The sequence below is a fragment of the Siphateles boraxobius genome, unplaced genomic scaffold (genome assembly GCF_051911475.1).
Source record: "Siphateles boraxobius isolate OS27281-9 unplaced genomic scaffold, OSU_SipBor_1 33, whole genome shotgun sequence".
In the NCBI taxonomy this organism is placed as follows: Eukaryota; Metazoa; Chordata; class Actinopteri; order Cypriniformes; family Leuciscidae; genus Siphateles; species Siphateles boraxobius.
Window position 1 is genome coordinate 7,668,832 of NW_027508953.1, and position 21,182 is coordinate 7,690,013.

At 36.3% G+C, this 21,182-nt stretch overlaps 3 protein-coding genes and 1 pseudogene across 5 annotated transcripts in view; 3 read left to right on the top strand and 1 right to left on the bottom strand.

The window, feature by feature from the left end:
• The window catches only part of LOC143701746 (uncharacterized), a 134,618-nt gene that overhangs the window by 97,589 nt on the left and 15,847 nt on the right, over positions 1–21,182 (top strand). The gene's annotated exons all lie outside the window — the stretch shown is intronic.
• lim2.4 (lens intrinsic membrane protein 2.4) lies at positions 515–2,524 on the bottom strand. Its single transcript, XM_077195613.1, has 4 exons — positions 2,350–2,524; positions 1,737–1,886; positions 1,467–1,601; positions 515–742 (listed from the first exon to the last, which is right to left on the bottom strand). Exons 1-4 carry the CDS (start codon positions 2,522–2,524, stop codon positions 681–683), a joined length of 522 nt encoding a protein of 173 aa, XP_077051728.1. The 3' UTR covers positions 515–680.
• On the top strand, positions 9,822–18,691 carry usf2 (upstream transcription factor 2, c-fos interacting). 2 transcript variants are annotated; one of them, XM_077195311.1, is made up of 11 exons: positions 9,822–10,312; positions 11,771–11,814; positions 11,932–12,050; positions 12,456–12,575; positions 12,694–12,856; positions 13,159–13,246; positions 13,539–13,583; positions 14,158–14,216; positions 14,692–14,786; positions 14,890–15,018; positions 16,690–18,691. In XM_077195311.1, the coding sequence occupies exons 1-11, from the start codon at positions 10,275–10,277 to the stop codon at positions 16,774–16,776; spliced, it is 987 nt and encodes a 328-aa protein (XP_077051426.1). In that variant the 5' UTR covers positions 9,822–10,274; the 3' UTR covers positions 16,777–18,691. The 2 variants fall into 2 exon arrangements, with proteins under 2 accessions (XP_077051426.1, XP_077051427.1); XM_077195312.1 differs by lacking the exon at positions 13,539–13,583 and having other exon boundaries at positions 9,862–10,312.
• On the top strand, positions 18,803–19,866 carry LOC143701751 (barrier-to-autointegration factor pseudogene; annotated as a pseudogene). Its single transcript, XR_013190162.1, has 2 exons — positions 18,803–18,934; positions 19,374–19,866. The product of XR_013190162.1 is annotated as a barrier-to-autointegration factor pseudogene (transcript).

Sequence of the window (21,182 nt, forward strand, 5' to 3'; positions counted from 1 at the left end):
CATCACGAAAGTAAAGCTTTGGTAAAACTGAATAATTACAGAGAAAAAATAAATACATACAAACTCACGATAAAATGTGTTTAAAAAGTAAAAAATGTGAGTCCCGTTTAAATCTCTTTTTATCTTTCTTTTTTCTCTCACAAATAGATAGTGTTTAACACAGGATGCGCCCCACTTGCTTGAGCTGCTAGTGTGAAACTCTAAGTCTGATACTTATGGCCACATGGTGAAATAAATGCTTACACGCAAAGAGGCTGCATTACTAAAAGTGAAACTATTGCAAAACAAATAAAATAGCTACAAAACTATATGTGCAATCTGTAACTTCTAACAGCATGGACAGATGCTCTAGAAATGATAACTAGCAAGTATTTAAGTGAGGTCATAAATATATTCCAATGCAATATATTAAGAGAGAAACTTAAACACAGAAAATTATTTGATTTGATGTGGATTTTTATTGAAAAAATTATGAAAAGTGAAATAAACATTTGTGAAAACTGGTAGGCTATATTTATCTGTGCAGAATCATACAAATATATTTGCAAGTCCTTTAATACTGTTTTAGGCTATTGAGATGGTGTATTTTTGCAGTTTAGTGTTTTAAGGCATAACGTTAAGCAATCATAGAAAGTTCCTCATAGAAACTTTCTGTTGCTTGCAGTTTTAATTGCTTCAGGTTAGCGACTTCCAACCACTCTCCTGGATTCATACATTCTGTGAGCACACATGTAGAATATACCTGCAACAGACAATTTCCAAATCACAAACATGCAAACAAGCGTGAGCATTTCTTCAAGACCTAAGAATTAAATAAATAGGTTAAGAGATTTACCTAGCTTTTTTGCTAGTTTTAACCATTAAGATGACTTAATAAAAAAAGCATTCACATTTGTATTGTGCTAATCATAAAGATGTGTGTAAAATTGATGAGGATGATTCATTTATTTAGTATTTTATGCATTTTTGGTAACACTTAAAAATAAGGTATCATTTGTTAACATTAGTTTATGTATTCACTAACATGAACAAACCATGAGCAATACATTTGTTACTGTATTTGAATCCAGCTGTTCATTGGTTGTTCATGTTACTTCATGGTGCATTAACTAATGTTAACCAATAATTATTAGTAAATGTTGAAATTAACAAAGATGAATAAATGCTGTAGAAGTGCAGTTCATTATTAGTTCATGTTAACTATAACTAATGGTACACCATTTTGTAAGGTTTTACCCATTTTTTCATGAGTTTGTTCTGCATGTACTCCCTGGTTTTGGAGCAGAACTTCATCGTGAGGTCTATAAGGTCTTTCAACCACATCCTGAGGCATATCAAACCAAATCTGAACACTGAACACAGTAGAACACTTCATAACGTTTAACACTCCCTATGTTCTACCATTTGAGGAGCTTCTGTGGGTCAATATTTGCCCGTTAAATAGCAGTCTATGAGGTTTATATCACCTGCAAAGAATGTCATGAGCATGGCCACCCATCCTAGTATGTAGGACCAGGAGAAGCGCCAGTCTCCGAAACGCTTGCCAAGGAAGCTTAGGGTTACGCCAGTGTAGATCGCCATAGCCAGCAGCACAAACAGAGCTGGGTGTGAACAAAGTGATGGATTAATAAATGGATAGAGGAAGAGTAGTACCATCAATATTTGACCGTGACCTTTTATTCTCATTTAAATATGCTAAAATGTCACAGCTCATTGTGCATATGTCTATGACTTACTGGAGATGAAAAACATGATTCCTGCAGCAAAGGAACGACTGAATCTCTCAAAGGCAGAAAAATGGGCAAACGAGAGGATGCCTGCCATGATGCCCGCAAAGCACGCGATTCCTGAGAGGATCATGAATGCCCGTGTGGCATTCCAATATGCTGAGGAAAGAGACAAGAAATGTTCTCAAAACAATCCTAAAGACGGGTATCATCCTCCTAGTATCACCCCCCCCCCCCCCCCCCCCCCCAAAATCCCCCCAAAATCCCAACCAGTTCTTGTCACTGTTTGTTTGATTTTACTCATTTGATCTTTAAAAAACTGTCCTTGCGGAATCACCTTGAACCACCCAGTACAGCTCCTGTAATCTCAGATGCCATCTTATTAGACCCCTTTGGAGCGCCTGTTCAGAATACGAATGTGCAACACAAACCAGTGTATGGAGCTCTGCATAGCAAAAATAATAAACCACTGCCATCTACAGGCAAAAAATGGTCTCAAAGCTCAAATGCAGGTGCCAAAATTCTTGTATAAAGTTATAGGGGACTTTAAAAATAGCGATAGCGCATATTATAGACACACAAAAATATGTTTCTGGGGTTTGCATGTATAAAATTAGCTTACCTATACTTGCTGTTTGCATGTAGCACTTGTTGGCCATGCAATACCTCCACAGGCCCTGATGGGCATAGCTGCCTGAGAGGCGATACTGCATCCAATAATCTGTTGCCGTGGAGACCACTATCAAGATGTTCCCCACAATGGCACAGAACAGGCCGCCGCCCATAAAGCTGTACATCCTGAAACACGCTGGACTATGCAGGAAGGAGATATACACTAAAGAGATATGAGAAATGAGTGATGAAAAAGTTTAGATTTTTCACATACAGATGATTATGCTGTACACACATTCATAAAAGGCACACAAAATGGCACAAAAAACAATTTTATACAAGATTCAACAAATTAAGTCAGTTTAATGCGATTTAAGTTGAAATTATTTAAATATCCAAGTTAATTGTAATTTTTTTTACAGTGTCAGTTACTTAATTTAAACACTCAATTTATTTGAATACATTTGCAAATTAGCATTACTCAAGGTTCACAATAATTTTTAGTATTTAAAAACGAGATTTTTAGTAACGATTTACAATAAGATCTCATTTATTAACTTTTGTCAATGCATTGACTAACATGAACTAAAAATAAGGCATATATTTTACTGCATTATTTAATCTAGTGTCAGTCAATAAAAAATGTTCATGTTAGTACACAGTGCATTAACTAATACTAACAGAACTTTTGATCTTAAAAACGTATTAGCAAGAATAATAAATGGTGTAGCAGTTTGTTTCATGGTTCATGTTTACTAATGTAGCTAGTTAACTCATGTTGTAAGGTAAAACAATATATGCTGTAAATATATAAATGGGAGACAGTGGGTTAAACAAACCCTTCATAACAATGTTAACAAATGAAACATTATTGTAAAGTGTTTTCTGGTTACACTTTACAATAATGTTCGTTAGATAACTACATTAGTTAGCATGAACTAATAATGAACTGCACGTGTACAGTATTTATTAATCTTTGTTAATGTAATTTCAACATTTACTAATACTTTATTAAAATCTTGTAAACATTAATGCACTGCGAACTAACATGAACAAACAATGAACAGCTGTATTTTTTAACTAACATTAACAAAGATTAACAAATAGTAACAAATGGATTGCTCATGGTTAGTTCCTGTTAGTTAATACATTAACTAATGTTAACTAATGAACCTTATTGTAAAGTGTTACCGATTGTCTTTATACTTATGTAATTTCATTCGGTTTTTTTTCTTTGCAAAGGGAGCTTAAAAATACAGATACCTTATTGTTATACTTCAATATATTGAAAAAAAGAAACCTGTCCCATTGAGACATATGAACTTTATGATATTCCAGGTTAGATAGTCATTAATAAATTTCGCTAACACTTTTGTTTAGGGTCCAATTCTCACTATTAACTAGTTGCTTAATAGCATGCTTATTACTAGGATATTGGATGTTTATTAGTACTTGTAAAGTACAGGCCTTATTCTGCGTGACCATATTCTACATCCCTTAATCCTGCCCAAGACCTAAACTTAACAACTATGTAACTAACTATTAATAAGCAATTATTAGGAGTTTATTGAGGCAAAAGTCATAGTTAATAGTGAGTTAATAGTGAGAATCTGACCCTAATCTAAAGTGTGACCGAAATTTCTGTAATGTAATGTAATGGACATGCTCATCATAAAATAACAAGTTCCATTCACACTGCATTGACGTCTCAATCAGCAAATAAAATATTAAGGATATTTACAGAAATATACAACAACAACAAAAAATTCAAGTTTTTCATCGCTTACCCTGTTGCTTCTGAGGCAAATCCCTCTTTGCTTATCCTCTGGGGAAAGAGGGAGTGAGAGAGTGGAGAGGGAGGGAGAGATGTTAAGAGGCAAAAGAGAAATGGACAACCTCTGTTGCCCTTTTTTGTTGATGGTGGCAAAATCCTTTAAATGCTACCTCCTCTGTCTCTGAAACAAATACACTTGGACTGGTTAGGGCAGGGGCCTTGGTGTGTCTGACTTTTCACTGTGTGTATGCATGATGTCAATGGTCCTTCTTTTGTTTAAAGAGTAGACTGTTCTGTAGCTGCACATATTCAATGGATTGCTTTAGTGCAGCGGTCAATGCAAAATGCTGAGTTGCATGGTTGCTTTGACAGGGGCCACAGCGTGGCTACACGCAGGCATGCCTATAGTTTAAAATGCAATAAACCCAATGTTTCCCATTCCCACATCGAATTACTGAATCAACTATTCGATATAGTTCACAGATGAGGGAAAAATACATGTGGATTCAATTATGATCTGAAAAAATCTATCAATGTAAGTGAATGAACCAGGCAATAAGCTATAGAGAACCAGGATGTATTTAAAAGGATAGATCATCACAAACTGAAAATTCTGTCATCAATTACTCACCATCATGTTGTTCCAAACCGTAAGACTTTCGTTCATCGTCGGAACACAAATTAAGATCTTTTTGATGAAATCTAGGAGCTTTCTGTCCCTCCGTTGACAGCAACGCAGGTGACACTTTGAAAGTTCACAAAGAGATCGCAAAACTATATGAATTAAGCGGTTTAGTCCAAATTTCTGAAGAGACACGATCGCTTTATATGTTGAAGGTTCGGTTGGGCTTCTGTTTCTGTTTGCTGATCAATGTTTATGTGAGTATAGAAGCCTAAATTCAATCTGTTCATCATATAAAGCGATCGAGATGAACGACATGAGGGTGAATAACTAATGACAGAATTTTCATATTTGGGTAAACGATTGGGGACTGTGTGATTGATATTCACAGCTGTGTAGTCAAATACATTACTTTATTTCTATGAATTACATTTCTGTTGTTAGGGGATTTACAGTTAAAGACCCAAGGACCAGATAGGATAAATTAAGACCCGAAGTCAGAAGTGCAGTCAATTTAAGACAAGAGAAAGAATTATAATAAACTAAAGACATTTTTTTACTGAAGATAGTTTGACAGTCAGCTTCAAGACTCACACAGGAATTCATAGGCCGCTCCTCTTAGTATTTTCCAATTACCTTTATATGTTTTAACACATGGTGAAGACCTTTCTCAAACAAAACAAGTCCATAATTTATGAGCAAGCACTGTATCTGCATTCCTAGACCCACAGTCACCTATCAGATATCAAATGCAGACATTAGAGAATATGAAAATAACATTTCAGTAGGCCTAATCACACTGGTAACTTCTATAACAAAGTAAAATCTTAAAGCCTAGAGAAGTCATTCAACTCATTTGATATTTAGAAAGAAAAATATTGATTAATACCTTGATTATAATCACTTATTAAATATACAAGCAGCAGTGGATTCCAGAATCCACCCCTTCAGTCCAACGTTTTAGACTAATATGGGGTCCAATACTGCCACATCTGGTCTTTCCAAATGCTGCTTCAAAATGTTAGATTTCTGACCCATGCTCCCGTCTGGTTATAATTTTGATAAAACAGACAATATCTTTTTTCCTTCAAAGACATGCATAAAATATCCCTCATGGCACATACAGTAGTGTATTATTTATCTCCAGAACATTTTGACATAACACAGCTGTTGTTCATTTTTACTAATTTGGTTTTATCATCGACTTAACTGATTACAAAACAAGTTATTCTCTGGAAGCCGGGCTAAATAAACAAGCACTGTTGCTGTAACGTTATCCCTGGCATGGGCTATATGCTACCCGCAGTCTACACAGATACTAAATACAGACGTCGTCTTTTATCATAAATACCAGGATATTTACACTGTTATTTTATTGTAGCAATGTTCAGGCAAGAAGGAGGCGGGAACCGGCGAACAATTAAATAAGCTTTATTTAAAATAAAACAAACAAACAAAAATACCGCCAGCAGCCCCTCGCGGACGACTGCTGGCTAAAATAAAATACAAATACAAAAACAAAACACAACTAAAACACAGGCATGTTCCTCTCTCGATCATCAACGTCGTCGCTCCTCCTTTATGCTTCCGCTCCTCCGTGAGAGATGAGAGACCGGTGTACTACACAGGTGTTGCTCATTCAGCAATCGCACCACCGGCATCGCGCCGTTTTCTCCCGTCCCTCAGCCGTCCTTCGCCACATTTATATAAAACTATGATTTCCAATTCATTTTATAATAAACAAAGATGGATGGCAAATCCATTCCTTCCACACTGTAAAAAAAATCCCGTTGTTTTTACGGAATAAAACGGGCAGCTGTGGTTACCAGAACTTTACCGTCAAAAATACAGTATCAACGTTATTGGTTTTACAGACTTAACGTAAAATTTGCAGTAATAAACCGTATTTCATAATCTGATTTAATGTTAATTTACCAACCCATTGAAGTATTAATATCTGTTTTGTACCATTGTAATAAAACCAACAATCACCACAGCAGTGATGAGAGTCACGTGATAAATCAAAACTTATCACAAGCAATCTTCAACAAGAAAGTTAAGAATATTATATAGAAGCTGCACAGTCTCATTCGCACAAACATTAAACACCATCACGGTAACACACACGAAATTATAAAAATACAATAAACATTAATTTAACAACATTAAATGTGACATAAAACCCTAATGTACATAACTGATTAGAAAATAATTAAGAAAACTAAGAAGAAACATAGTTATTTCAATAAAAATACATAAAATGTGAAGTGTCACGCAGGGAATTGTGGGAATGTCAATTTACGTTTTTTCACTGTAAATTATACAATGAGTTGTTCTTTTTCACTTTCAAAAACTGTACATTTAACGGTGTTTTACAGTAAAATTACATTAAATGTACCGTTAGATCTATCACAGTTATTTACCGTATATAGTAAGGACACTTTCTGTTAACCAATTAACAGTTTTGCACTGTAGCATTTTTACAGTCTTTTGCCGTTAAAATCACGATAATTTTTTACAGTGCACTACCCTCCTTAGACCATTTGGGTTCAAAACCCAATGGTTGTCTAACTAAAACATTTTAATTTTTCAGGTTCTTTCTTTTTTTGTAGCCAGACAAATTGTTGTTTATCTTGGCAATCATAATCAAAACCCTGACTACCCAAATTTATTTGAAGTGAGGGTTTCAGAGCAGAGCTGCTTACAGCGTTTGCTCTCTTCCGTCTCACTATTTGTATCAGGGTTGCTGATCAAGTTACTCAATTCATCAGCCATATCTTAATCACGGTTCAAACTTACCCGAAGTTATAACAGCAGAGATGGAGGTGGCGATCTTTGAACAACACAGCTTGGCTTCTGCTGGATGAAACTGCAAAGTATATTCCAAAATCACAATTACATAAACTGATGGGTTTATTTTTCTCAGGGACTGTTCCCGATGTATTCCTGGCAAACAACCCTATTTCTATTCTTTAATTTACCTTAATCCCTACCTCTGAATCACTAGGTACCCCATCCGAAATGGGAGAGATCGAGAGTCAGGTTCGCTAAGATACACTTAGAATTGTTTAGGCCTACAACAGTCGCGTTACTACGCTCCACTAGTGGGGGTGCCTACACCTCCAACACGGCCTATCCGAAACGTACTCATGATAGGCTTTCCATGCTCCCACCCAAAAAGTGTCGAACCGTGTTACTACACTCTGCTAGTGGGGGTCCCTACACCTACAGCATGGCCTGTGTCAGGCTTTTCGTGCTCCCAGTCAAAAGTGTCCAACTTCTAAGTGCCCAACACTCTTTCCTCGTCGAGTTATAGCACGCCCCGTCTTCGTGAGGTAATCACTACAGGCCCTTCGTGCTCCCACTCAAGAGTGTCAAGCGTTATCACTCTCCCTTCTCTCAACCTCTTCCACCCAGACAGTCATATTAAAATAATAAAATCTTACTACCTTGTTTGTTGATTAGCCAGGGATGTCACAGAAAAATAATTGCCCGCACCCTCCACAATTAACTGTTAGGGGATTTACAGTTAAAGACCCAAGGACCAGATATGATTAATCAAGCCCAGGAGTCAGAAGTGCAGTCAATTTAAGACAAGAGTCAGAATTATAATAAATTAAAGTAAAGTTTTACTGAAAATAGTTTGCAATTTCATCAGACAGAAGTCAGCTTCAAGACCCAAGGAGTTCGTAGGCCGCCCCTCTTAGTTACAAAGATCACAGCAATTATACCCTTCACCAAGGTCTAAGCTACATCCTTGCTTCAGGTTGAATAATTCTGGGATAATAAACAGATCAAAATAGTAATTTTCCATACATGGACTGATAGGCAGTACATCAGGACCCTGAGTTAGGTACGAGTGGTCCTCCGAGGTTACAAGACTGTGTGTCTAGGCGCCAACATGTCGAAGAAAACAAGTCAGTCAATCTCCAATAATGCCACTTGTTCCTTAACCTGTAACCAAGAATACTAACACACACTATAATTTTTCAGGATTCCTTAATGAATTGAAATTTCAAAATAACAGCATTTATCTGAAATAGAAAGCTTTTGTAACATTGTAGGCTACATACTGTTCAAAAGTTTGGGGTCAGTAAGAATGTATTTTTTTAAAAATAAATGAATAGTTTTAATTTTAGCAAGTAGGCTATGCATTAAATTTATCAAAAGTGAACAGACATTTATAATGTTATAAGCTTTCTATTTTAGTCAGATATGGAGAGCAGAAAACAGACTTCTTTTAAAAACATTTAAAACAGAATTACTGATCTAAAACTTTTGAACAGTAAGGGAACTATGACAAGTCTCAAATAAGACCTTTGTGTTGATTTCAACAGCTCAATTTGCCATGCAGCACAGCCTCGTGGTTAGAACAGGGGAAGTTCAGGAAAATATAGTAGGCTAAGTGGGAAAACAACATTCTTACTAGCAATACAATCTCATGTTTATTAATGCTAATGTGTTACGTTTATCGAATACATATTTCTTATAATCGGTGTAGATAATTTTTCTTGTCCATGTTATTAATGTCAGAGATTAATAAATGTCTATTTCCTATCCACTGCTTTTGCATTCGTGTCATGTGGTTTGACCAAAAACCCGGATTGGATCTCAGGGGTCACCTGAGAAAAATCCCCACGCGTCATATTTGCGGTTCCTTGTGCTGATGTGAGTATGACCAAAGGAAAAACGCCTTTTTTTTTTTTTACTTTTTATACGTTTTGAATTTACACACGGACAGGCTTTAAATCGTGGATAAGGCACAATGTAAGTGTTTAAGTTCACTCAATTATTAAATGCGATGAATGAAACAAGCGAGGTTGTAAATGTAATAGCAATAGGCTAACAGTTAGTTATATCTCATTTGAACTACAATTTCCAGTTGCAACGTTGAAAGTATATCGCTATCATTTAAACTACGTGTTCATTATGTTCTACCCCGTACCTGCGAAATACAGCCAGTTTCAGAATATACACACAACCATAGGCGTGTTGTCACATGTCAACCAAAAATGTTTTATTCTTTTATTTCAACCTAACCCACACTTTTTTATAATAGATACTCCACCCCATATCTTATTAGAGGCAGCGTTCAAATGTGGACGCTATTTAAACGCTTTTGCGGAAGGATACGAGAACGATCGAAAGCGAAACAAAACAGCGCGCGGTTCCGAAATAAGGAGACAATGAGATATTAACGTATTTTTAAAAGCCTAAGAATAAACCAACAAACACGCCTAACGTTGACTTAGAAGCAAATCGTCTGTAAAGAAACCACTACGCGGCTCAACAGGTCGAGAGCTCTTCTCGATAGAAGGGGGGAGGAGTAACAAAGCCGCGAAGTGAGCACAACAGCGACCGGTACACCTTCCTTCTTCCTCCACAGCGGTCTCCATTTTAACTCCTCGCCCAGCCTGCACCTCACGTGTCCTGGACTGTCTTTCTCACATGACCCGTGTGTTTGTCCCCGTGATCAGCGCTTCCATCTCCCGTATTTCAAGTGTCGCTGAATATCGCATTTTAAAATCCGCTCGCCTTCATGGATATGCTCGATCAGAGCTTGGACACCTCGACGAGGTGAGAGCGCGTCCTTTATGTACGGGCACTCTCAAGGCCCCAGTCAACCATTTTCTGCTCTGTTTTCATAGCTAGGCAGTTGACAATCATCTTTTAACTTTATTTTTTGACTTTTATTAAGTTTTATGCATGCCATCAATATAGTGGAATAAACGTAAGAAATGAATAGCAGGAAGAAAAACAACAGATAGCAGGCTTTTTAACATTGATCGTCGACGTATTTATTTCACTATTAGCACGGTTGCTAATTTGGTGATTTTTGGTTATTAGAAATGCACAACCCCAAGCCGGTGTTTATTTCATTTGAACAAGATACTGCAATATTTAGCTTTTCTGACATAAAATGTATACATTTTAAAGGATTTTAGTGGAAATGTCGCGTTTAGTGCTGTCGGAAACAAAAGCTCTTCAGCAGTTTAATGCATTAAAGTCCCTTCAACCTGCAACCAACCCCCCCCCCGTCTTTTCACCCAAGGGGCTTTATGTGCATTCAGAAGCATTGTTTCCCCTTTTAATCCCGTGGTGTTTATTTGACTACATTTGTCATCTGAAGAAAACGTTGCTGTTGGTATTTTTTTATTTCACTTTTAAAAACTGAACAGTTGGTTACTGATGCTAATGAAAGGGGGCGTTCACCGTTTCCTCGCCAAGTAGACAGGTCTGACTAGACTCTCTAGAATAGATGATGTCAATTAACGTTAGATGTATTGCTAGAACATCTTGTTCCGTTCTTTTGGATTTTTTTTATTGATTTTTCAAATCGTTCAAATGCCTTCTAATTTTTTGCATAAAGACTAGATGATGTATTAGTGATGTCCGACTCTTTAACGAATCGTTCTTTAAATCGGATCTTTGTGGTGAACCGGTTCGCAAAACCGATCTTCTCGATTCTTTTGGAAATCTGTTTGAGCGGTTCTCGAGTGAACAACAAAAAGAGGGAATGTAATAACAGTAGGCCTACATGTGATTGAGACATGCAAATTCATTTTTGTGTTATTTTTTTTGTGTGAATTCAAGTTCTATTCAGTGGCAGCTTAGACTAGTCTTACAAGTTAGTTATCTAATTGTTTTCTTCAACACTGTTCATAACAAGTCAGTTTCATAAAAAACGTAGATTGGTCTAATTTGATACAGAAAAGTAAGAGCGATTACCATTAACTAACCATACTAGTTCTTAAGACACAGATGGCAATGTTTATGCAACTGGCTCCAGGTACTAAAAGATTGAGACGCATACAATTACAAAAAAGCACTATTGTTGTAAACAATATTATTGTTTTTGAATCTCTGTTTTTAAAATAAACTACTTGAATTAATAATTTGGAAGAATTGGGTCTGAATTTCCATCACTGGAATATGCCAAAATTTTTATATGATTTTTATCTGCATCTCTAGAGTTTCCTTATAGATGCGAGTGGTTTCATATGACGAATCGAAACGTTTGCTCTCTCTTTGCAGTCACGAGAAACAGGAAACTGAGGAGGTTGTTCAGCTGCAAGAGGGTAAGAAAAACATGCAGCTTTAAAGGATATACGCATCAAAGGAATGTTTAAAAGAAAAAAACGATGCATATATCGATATAACGCAGTTCATTTAGACATTTCTTGTGCATTTCTCAGGAGAGGGGGTGGGGGCGGAGGAGCAGGCAGCGGTTACCATAGCGAGTGTCCAACAAGCAGCAGCGTTTGGAGACCACAATGTACAGTACCAGTTTCGGACAGAGAACTCTGGTGGACAGGTCAGTGCAACCTTTGACCTTTCCAGGGGTTCAAACGGGTCATTCTGTAATAAAACATGACCTGGAGAACTGTCCCAGTAATGGCTCATGTCTAAGTGGTATTTTAGTATTATTTATATACTATTATTGTATCTATTAACATTTTGAATTGGCTTTTATTGGATAATGGATTGGATCATGTCAGGCAAATAGCTATAGTATGCAAGTATGTAACGCTCACTGTACATTATGCAATCAATTTCTAATGGATAGGATGAATTCCCACACAGCCTGCATTTTTTGTTGTTGAACATCCTGTTTAAATCATAGATTAACTTAAGTAAGGCAATTCATGTTGACTTGAATACATTTTCTTTTTTGCTTAACTTCTTCCATCAAAGTTCTGTGTGTTCTTTTCTGACACAGGTGACATATCGCGTGGTCCAGGTAACAGAGGACCATTTGGAGGCAGCAGGAGATGGAGGAGCGGCAGTCAGTGTTGTGTCTACAGCCGCCTTTGCCGGCGCACAGCAAGCAGTAGCACAGGTGTGGATCAGACTGGAAGGAAATATGGAGAAAAAGAAGCAATGTATACAAAAAGTAATATAAATGCAGTGTCAAATTTGCCTGCACACATCTTATATTTCTATATCTATCTCTCTAGGCTGTCATCCAGAACCCTTTCAGTAATGGAGGCAGTCCAGCAGGGGAAACAGTGGGTGGGGAGACACGCTTCGCCTACTTCCCAGCAGCCACTGTCAGTGACGGTACAGCTACAGCCGTCTCAGTGCAGGCCACGTCTGATCCAACCCTCACACAGGCTGGAGGTCAGTTTCACATGCCAAAGTCGGTGAAAAAAACGGTGTTCGCAATTGACACTGTTAGTAGGTAATGTTGCTTCTAGTATGTCAGCAGCCCCAAAATACAACTTCTCATGTAGATGCAGTGTTTCTAGCATCTGGCATTGCATTGCATTTAGTACACAGTAAGATTATGTATTATAATGTATAATTACATAGCAAATAATGTGTATAGCTGCCAAATTCAGCAGTATTTTGTCTGCTTTTATTGCTCATACAATGTTACAATGTTTCTCAAACATTATTTTAACCTTTATTGTTTCCTCTAGGTCAATTTTACGTGATGATGAGTCCGCCAGATGTTTTACAAACTGGAACCCCCCGCACTATCGCCCCTCGTACTCACACTTACTCTACGTAAGTACCGATCATGGATCAACATCCTTCCCTTTTACCCAGTCTGCATGGCCCAGTCCATGCTTTGAACCCAATGCTTTGTATGTAACCTGATTTGATCCCTTTATGTCCCTCGAAATTATTTCAGTTGGCAGAACAACTGTAAATAATGAGTGTGGAATTTGATTTAAATATGACAAAACTGTCCCAATGCAATGATTTCAAATACAAATATGCAAAGTATTGTCCAATCAGTTTGAGTGCAGTCAGAAAAACAACCAAAAAATTTGTCCCACTTGCCTGCCATCCCCAGAGACCTTGGTGAACATGAGACTCTTCAACACAGCAGATCAGACTGGTGAGGAAGACCTTTTACATCCCCACCCCCTTTCAACCGCCAGCCTGTCCTTCTCCTCAGATTCCGCTGCACTAGCCCATTAATCACTACGGGGCAGCTGGCTTTTAATTCAATGATGGTGTTTGAGTTTTCTTCATGTTCGGAAGACATCAGATTATAAATCATATAAATTTTTGCCTCTCAATAAAACGAAATGAGGAAAAATCAAAGGGTTACATGTTTCTTTCAGGCTCGTTACCTTTTTGTCCAGATTTAAGCAAATCTTTGGTAAAAAAATGTAATTGACCTGACTGAAATTTGTGCTTCAACTGTTGTGATATCAGTAAACGGGCTGGAGAAATGTTTGTTTTCAAATAGGCTTCAGCTGTGTTGTGTTGTGCCGATTCTTTTGGTGGTTTTGGTAGTTTAATAGTGTAATAGAGCAAGCTAACACAAGTCTCCTCTTTTTCTCGTCTCTCTCTCTTTCTCTCTCTCTCTCTCTCTCTCTCTCTCTCTCTCTCTCTCTCTCTCTCTCTCTCTCTCTCTCTCTCTCTCTCTCACTCACTCACTCACTCACTCACATGTGCTTGCGCAGGAAGATTGATGGCCCCCGGGCACCTCGTGATGAGAGGAGGAGAGCACAGCACAATGAAGGTGAACTAATACATGTCTTTTTAGAGCTCAAAATATATTCAGTTTACTTTTGAACTATTCTCCACACCACGGTAGTACAATATAAAATCAACATGAAACGTCATTTGCAGCATATTTTACTTCTGTAACCCTAACGTGTCCAATTAAAGCAGCTAGAAAACAACAGCAACAAAAAATGTAGGATAGGAATTTTATCCATCTGGAATTGGATTGTAATGTGGGTGTGGCCAGTATTAATATGGCCGAAAAGGAAGTGTATTTAGTGGTGGACGTTATTACACTTTAATAAAACCTGATGAAGATAGACTTTTTTTTTCTTTGGAATAACATGCACCGATTAATCCTTCACAGTAAACACGGAACATGTATTAGCAAAAAAAAAAAAAAAAAAAAATTTAATTTCATATTGACTTCAGACTACTGATAAATTTGGACTTTTTCTAAATGTTTTTTTTTTTTTTTTTTTTTTATGCAGTGGAAAGGAGAAGAAGAGACAAAATCAACAACTGGATTGTCACACTGTCTAAAATCATCCCAGACTGCAATATGGACAATTCCAAAACAGGAGCAGTAAGTACCAGATCTTTTCTTCTTGGACCTATATAACTTTTTATTTAACTCTTCCATTTACTCTTTTCACCTGCTAATGTTAATGAACACCTTTCGTCTCTAGAGTAAAGGAGGCATCCTGTCTAAAGCATGCGATTACATTAGAGAACTCCGACAGACTAACCAGAGGCTACAGGAGAGCTACAAGGAGGTGGAGAGAATACAAGTGGACAATGAGCTACTAAGACAACAGGTATATTTGTTGGTAACGTTGAATATGTAAGATATACAGTGGGGTCTCAAAGTCAGACAACCAGTTACAAGGCTTTTTTTCCTCATTTAATTTTTTAATTGCAAAGTGTATTGTAAGTTGTAAGCATGACAATACAAGTGCTAGTTGACTTGAAAAATTAACATGCATTTAGTTTGTCACTCCGTTTGCTTTAATGAGAGCAGCTCTCAAGCTGCATGAACTGTGTAAAAACCTAATGATCTCAGTGGGCCCTATGAAATCAGTTTTATTTATTTTTTCCAAATAGCATGTATTTTTTTAATACTCAAAAAGGTTGTCTTCATAAAACTTTTCTTGTTCTTTTTTTCTGGATTCTGTGTTTTATGATTTAAGCTAAAAAAAGTGGATGCTCAATGAATGTATTACTTTACATTTTAATTGATTTAATTAAATTATTAATCAAATTGTTATTAATTTTAACTTTGAACAATTTTTCAACTTATTTTTATTGGCAAGCAAAGTGCTGCACAATGCAGGTTTACAGTTTAAATCAAACTAATGTTTGTTTTACTGTCCTATAGCATAGAAATACTGAAATTTAGGAAACATGTTTAAAAAATCAAAAATTCATTCCTCCAAAAAACAATACTACAGCTAGTTATTCTACTTTGAAATTTGCATTTCATGTCAGAATGTTTTTTTTTTTTTTTTTGGTCCATGTGATCCCGCCCACTATCAATTTACCCAATAGTGTTTTAACACCCAAAAAAGCAGCCATGGAAGCCAGCAAACGAAGATCACAGTTTCTACTCGACGTAAAAAGCCTCAGCAATAAAATCATTGCAAACGTATACATTAGCTGATCAACTTGCAGTGTAAGTCTTGTCACTTTCAATTGTCAGTTGCGCTCCTTCCTGTTGAGTGTCCTTAATCTGGCAACCGGTGAGCGTCGAGTCTGAGGAGGAGGAACAGGAAACAACTCTTTCCAATATTTAGAATTTGGACAGCAGTACCCATTTCAACAGCTAGCGGTCAATATGACATACAAAAATTGTGTAATATTCTGTGACGTTCCATGTTATACAGAAAATGTAATATTTTGTGGCTGGATTCTGTGATTCCATCCACATTTTTTGCATTGTAGAATTCATAGGGCCCTAGATCATGTTGAGTCTTGTGCTTCAATGGATGCAAATATAAATATACAGGTGAAACTCGAAAAATTAGAATATCATGCAAAAGTTAAAATTTTGATGATTATGGCATACAGCTTATGAAAACCCCAAATTCAAAATCTCAAAAAATTAGAATATTACATGAAATCAATTGAAAAAAAAAAAGGGATTTTAAATACAGAAATGTCGGCCCTCTGAAAAGTATAATCATGCATATGTATATAGTTATATATACTAAATATATTAGTTTCACCTTTTTTATCTGAATTACTGAAATACATGAAGTTTTGCATGATATTCTAATTTTTCGAGTTTGCTGAATAAATACATGCTGAATCTTAAGATATTAAAAATTCATTTTCAGGAAAAAAGCAACAACTGATTTTCAGTGTGCTCTTTTGACTTGTGATAGATTATGTAAGATTTATAAATTTTTGAGTTTATGAGATCTGTGGTGTTTTGCTGACCAAGTCCGACTGGGCAAATAGTAATACGTTGAATGTCTATTGTCCTGCAGATTGAAGACCTGAAGAATGACAACGCACTGCTCAGAGCTCAACTACAACAGCATGGCCTGGAAATCAGTGAAACTACATCACAGTGACTAGAAAAAAAAACATTATCACGAATAAACAGTCTCAAGTGGAGAAATAACTCCTCAATGACCCACTTGCTCACGCCTCATCAGACTTAAGATGTTCTGCAACTCAAGTAGTGTATGAATGCTTGTTTGATACACAGACACACTTCCTTCTGAACAGAGACTCTCTGACCGTTGTGAAAATAAGATCTGCTTATTTCCCTTCACTCCTGCGAGAACTCAACAACCTGGACTGATCCATATGGAATAACCAGAACATTCTTCCAGAAGTATCCCGCTTGTCACAGGTCTTTGTTTTTAGTTTGAGTCTTGCAATTGTGAACCAGTAATATAACTGCTCATGCCTAATGTTCATCTTTTGTTCTGTTTGAAACATTTTGTGTATTTTATTTTTTTATGTTACTACTGTCTCTGACACGACAGAAGGTCTTCTTTCAAGGGTTTGTCTATATCGTATTTATTAGCTTTCAAGAAATTGCGCAGCAGCAGGTACACAAAACCTTTGCATTTGATTTTGTTTTTCTGTCCTGCAGTCTTTCCATATATCAGACTTTCTGAAATGCGTTCATCAGGCTGATCAGAGACTTGACTTTGGTGGCACATCAAAACTAATTTACAGTATGAATATGCTTAGAATGCAAATGAAAGTGTATGTTTTCATTTAAAATAGAGACGTATGATACCCTAAAACTGCATTACCTACGAATTCCAGTTTTCAGAGTCCATCATATTTAATGCACTGTGATTTTAGTGAAGGATGAACGAGTAGCTCAGGGTTTTGAGGTGCTGGAAAATAGCCGAGGCTCTGGAACTCCCCGCTAACCTTGTAACCCTGCACTTTTTGCCCGTTGGCTTTAACATACTAGATTCTAAACATGTACTGTATATATCATATGTTTCAACCAATTGTTTTGAAGTCATCACTTAATTCAAAGAAATGTTCTTTATAAGTCCTATATTTCCCAGGCTCCATTAATCTACAGCAAATAAAATGGAAGATGCACATTGGAAGCGGATAGAAATGCTACTTTTTGTAGTGTTGGCTTATTTTTGTTGTAGCTAATCTTCCATCTTATTTTGTAACAATTCTTTTTTGTTTAAATATTCAACAACAACATTTTGAACAATAAAATAAATTCAAGATGAGCTATAAAGATTAACAAAAACCACTAAATTAGAAGAGTATGAGCATAAATATCAGACAGCAATGGGAGTTATTGTTAATGAGCTAAGCATAAGGAAACCAAACAGTTTAAAAGCTAATCAATTTATTTTCTTAAACTTCTTGATCTAGTTTAAGTTGCTTTATCTCCTTGTTTTTTTTCCCCTTTCTAGTCAGACGGGTTTATTGCAAGGCAAGGCTTGAATAATATAAAGCTGGATTATAAAAAATACTTTTGACTGTACTAGAACCCATTAGTTTATCTTTGCTTCTCTGGTCATCGGGGGGGCATCAGATTTGAAACGGATCCGCAAAAAAAACATTAAACAATCTGTGATCATAGCAAACCATGTGTTGAACCAGTGAAACCAATATATGTTTGAAATGTTCCACATAGCAATACAGAGAGCGCACAGATAACCCTTAAAAACTCTGTCCTCTTCACAGTATTAATGCTGAACTTGAATGACTGTTGATTAACAGAGTCCAGAATCATAGTCTAATGCACTGCTGCTTTTAAAATCAAAGTATAGTAAGAGAATATTTTTATTCATGTACGTCTGGTTGAATTGATGAACCCTTAGCATGGCATTCTTACCACTGGTTTGAGATCTATAAGCTAAACAACACAGTTGCTTTGTTTACACCTAATGACTGTTGATGTTTATGTATGTACTTCTATAAAAAAGAGAAAACCAGAATTACAATATGTAGGGTTTTTTTTCTCTTTGAAATAAACAAAAGTGCTGAAATAAATTTGATCTTTTTATCTTTCACGTCACCGCTTAAAAACAATCGCATGACGATATGCATGTATGTAGATTCATTGTGAAAACCTTATTGTGTTTTACTGGTTCTCACTAGCTCTTCTAGAGGAACTCTATATATGGTCTGTTCATGTAAATACCCAAATGAAATGGAAAGTAGCCCAGGCAGGAAACACATCTGTAAAGGTGTGGCCTTAAATGTTTGTGCTGAGAATACAAAGGAAAAGACGGGGTGAGTGCGTGACAGAATTGTTAAGTCGGAAGATTTTTTTTAAAGATAAAGCTAAAACTAATTTTATGAAGCTGTGGAGAATGCATTGTTAATATTTATATCAGACTTTGGCCTCCTTATGCTGAGTTTGGTGTAGGATGAATACTACAAGTGGACCTCTTAATGTTATGCTTTATCTATCATTATGTAACTTTTTTATCACTAAAATTCAGCATTAAATTAATTGCATGACTACTTGCATGAGAATTATTGCATGGGAATAATCTATACCATATTCTACAAAATAATGTAACATTTTATTTGTGGTATACATATTAATCTTTATCTCATATTAATGTAAAACACATGCTATATTTTATATTTAGTATCTAGTAATCATGAACCCTTGACAGGTCTATCAAAATACAGATCTCACTTTTCTTGTTTATTTTCTCAATAGACAGACTTAACAACAAATGTCACTGTCGACCCACAGTTAGCTGCCATGACAACGACCTTAAAACACAGACGTTTCTGTTCTGAGCCAATGGGGGATAAACTTGTATATGAGCTTCCTGGAATTGGTCCTGTGCTGGGCGGACGACTACAGAACAGGGGTATAATAAGAGCACGAGACGTCCTGGGGCGTTTCCTGGTCTTGAACAAGGATGAGTGGAAATTTAAGAACTGGCTTAGAGACTCATGTGGGGCAAATGCAAAGCAGCAGAAGGACTGTTACAACTGTATGAGGGAATGGACAAGTAATAATTTGTAAAGATGAAAATATAGATTTGTCAAATAGATAATAATAAGTAGCATATACCCGAATTATTTTCCGTTCACATTTATAGTGTCATTGTATGAGTATACCATCAATTTATTATATATATGGATAATCTGTTTACTAGGGACTTATGTTCAGTGATATGGAAATAAACAATATGTGTTTGTCACTTTTTGTAATGTCTCATCCATGCCTTCGTCCGTCCCAGTAATATAATGTCTTTGTGGCTAAATTTAGTGGCCAAATTAATTTGACCACTATTCCACTGACAGCTGTTTTTGATTTAGTTATTGTTGGGCCATTGTTGATACCTGAATGACATATCCCCATAGAAGACAATGGTAAAAATCTGAAATGTAGTTACTAGTTACTACTACTAAATGAATAAGTAATATCTATCTAATTGGTAGGTCTATACTATCTAATGAATAAGTATTTAATAAGTACTAGTATTTAATAAGTACTAGTAATGAATACGTATAGTATTAATAGGTACTAATGGATAAGTATTTAATAGTAAGTATTAGTATTTAATATGCACTGATAGGAAAATAGATAGTGTTTTGATCATGTTTTAAATGAGCGAAGTTCAAACATGTATGCATTAAGTTATAGCTAATTTATTGCTGTATCATCAAATCATTTCTAATGATGAACATGGATTGGATCCATTTAAAGGGATAGTTCACCCAAAAATGAAAATTCTGTCAGTATTTACTCACCCTCATGTTGCTCCAACCCCGTAAGACCTTCGTTAATCTTCCGAACACGAATTAAGATATTTTTGATGAAATCTGAGAGCTTGATCACTTCTCCATACTAGTCCATAGGCTTCTTCAGGGATTGAAACTCGCCAGCCCCAAAAAGTTATTAAAGACATTGTTAAAATAGTCCAAGTGACTACAGTGGCTCAATCTTAAGCTTATCAAGCGACGAGAATACTTTTTGTGAGCAAGTAAAACAGAAATACCGACTTTATTTCAACTATTCATTTCCTTCTCTCTGGGCCTCGAGTCAGTTCACTAGTGTAATAGCGTAAGCTTCTGTTGTTTTACGTCACACGCCTCACACACCTGACCAGCGTCGGCCAATAGTGAGCCTACGTGTGACGTAGCTCTACGCAATCACACTACATTAACTGACTAGAGGCCCACAGTGAAGGAAATGAATAGTTGAAATAAAATCTTTATTTTTGTTTGTTTTTGCACACAAAAAGTATTCTCGTCGTTTGATAAGCTTAAGATTGAGCCACTGTTGTCACTTGGACTATTTTAACGATGTCTTTAATAACTTTTCGGGGCTGGCAAGTTTCAATCCCTGAAGAAGCCTATGGACTAGTATGGAGGAGTGATCCAGCTCTCAGATTTCATCAAAAATATCTTAATCCGTGTTCCGATGAACGAAGGTCTTACGGGGTTGGAACAACATGAGGGTGAGTAAATACTGACAGAATTTTCATTTTTGGGTGAACTATGCCTTTAACAT

Coding starts and splice junctions, on each gene's coding strand:
- lim2.4 (XM_077195613.1), bottom strand. CDS start 2,524: ATGTACAGCTTTATGGGCGGCGGCCTGTTCTGTGCCATTGTGGGGAAC. Junction 1,602..1,736: donor AATCATGTTTTTCATCTCCA/GTAAGTCATAGA, acceptor GTTCACACCCAG/CTCTGTTTGTGCTGCTGGCT. Junction 743..1,466: donor GCTCATGACATTCTTTGCAG/GTGATATAAACC, acceptor TGTCTGTTGCAG/GTATATTCTACATGTGTGCT.
- usf2 (XM_077195311.1), top strand. CDS start 10,275: ATGGATATGCTCGATCAGAGCTTGGACACCTCGACGAG. Junction 11,815..11,931: donor GGTTGTTCAGCTGCAAGAGG/GTAAGAAAAACA, acceptor TGCATTTCTCAG/GAGAGGGGGTGGGGGCGGAG. Junction 14,217..14,691: donor GAGAGCACAGCACAATGAAG/GTGAACTAATAC, acceptor TTTTTTATGCAG/TGGAAAGGAGAAGAAGAGAC.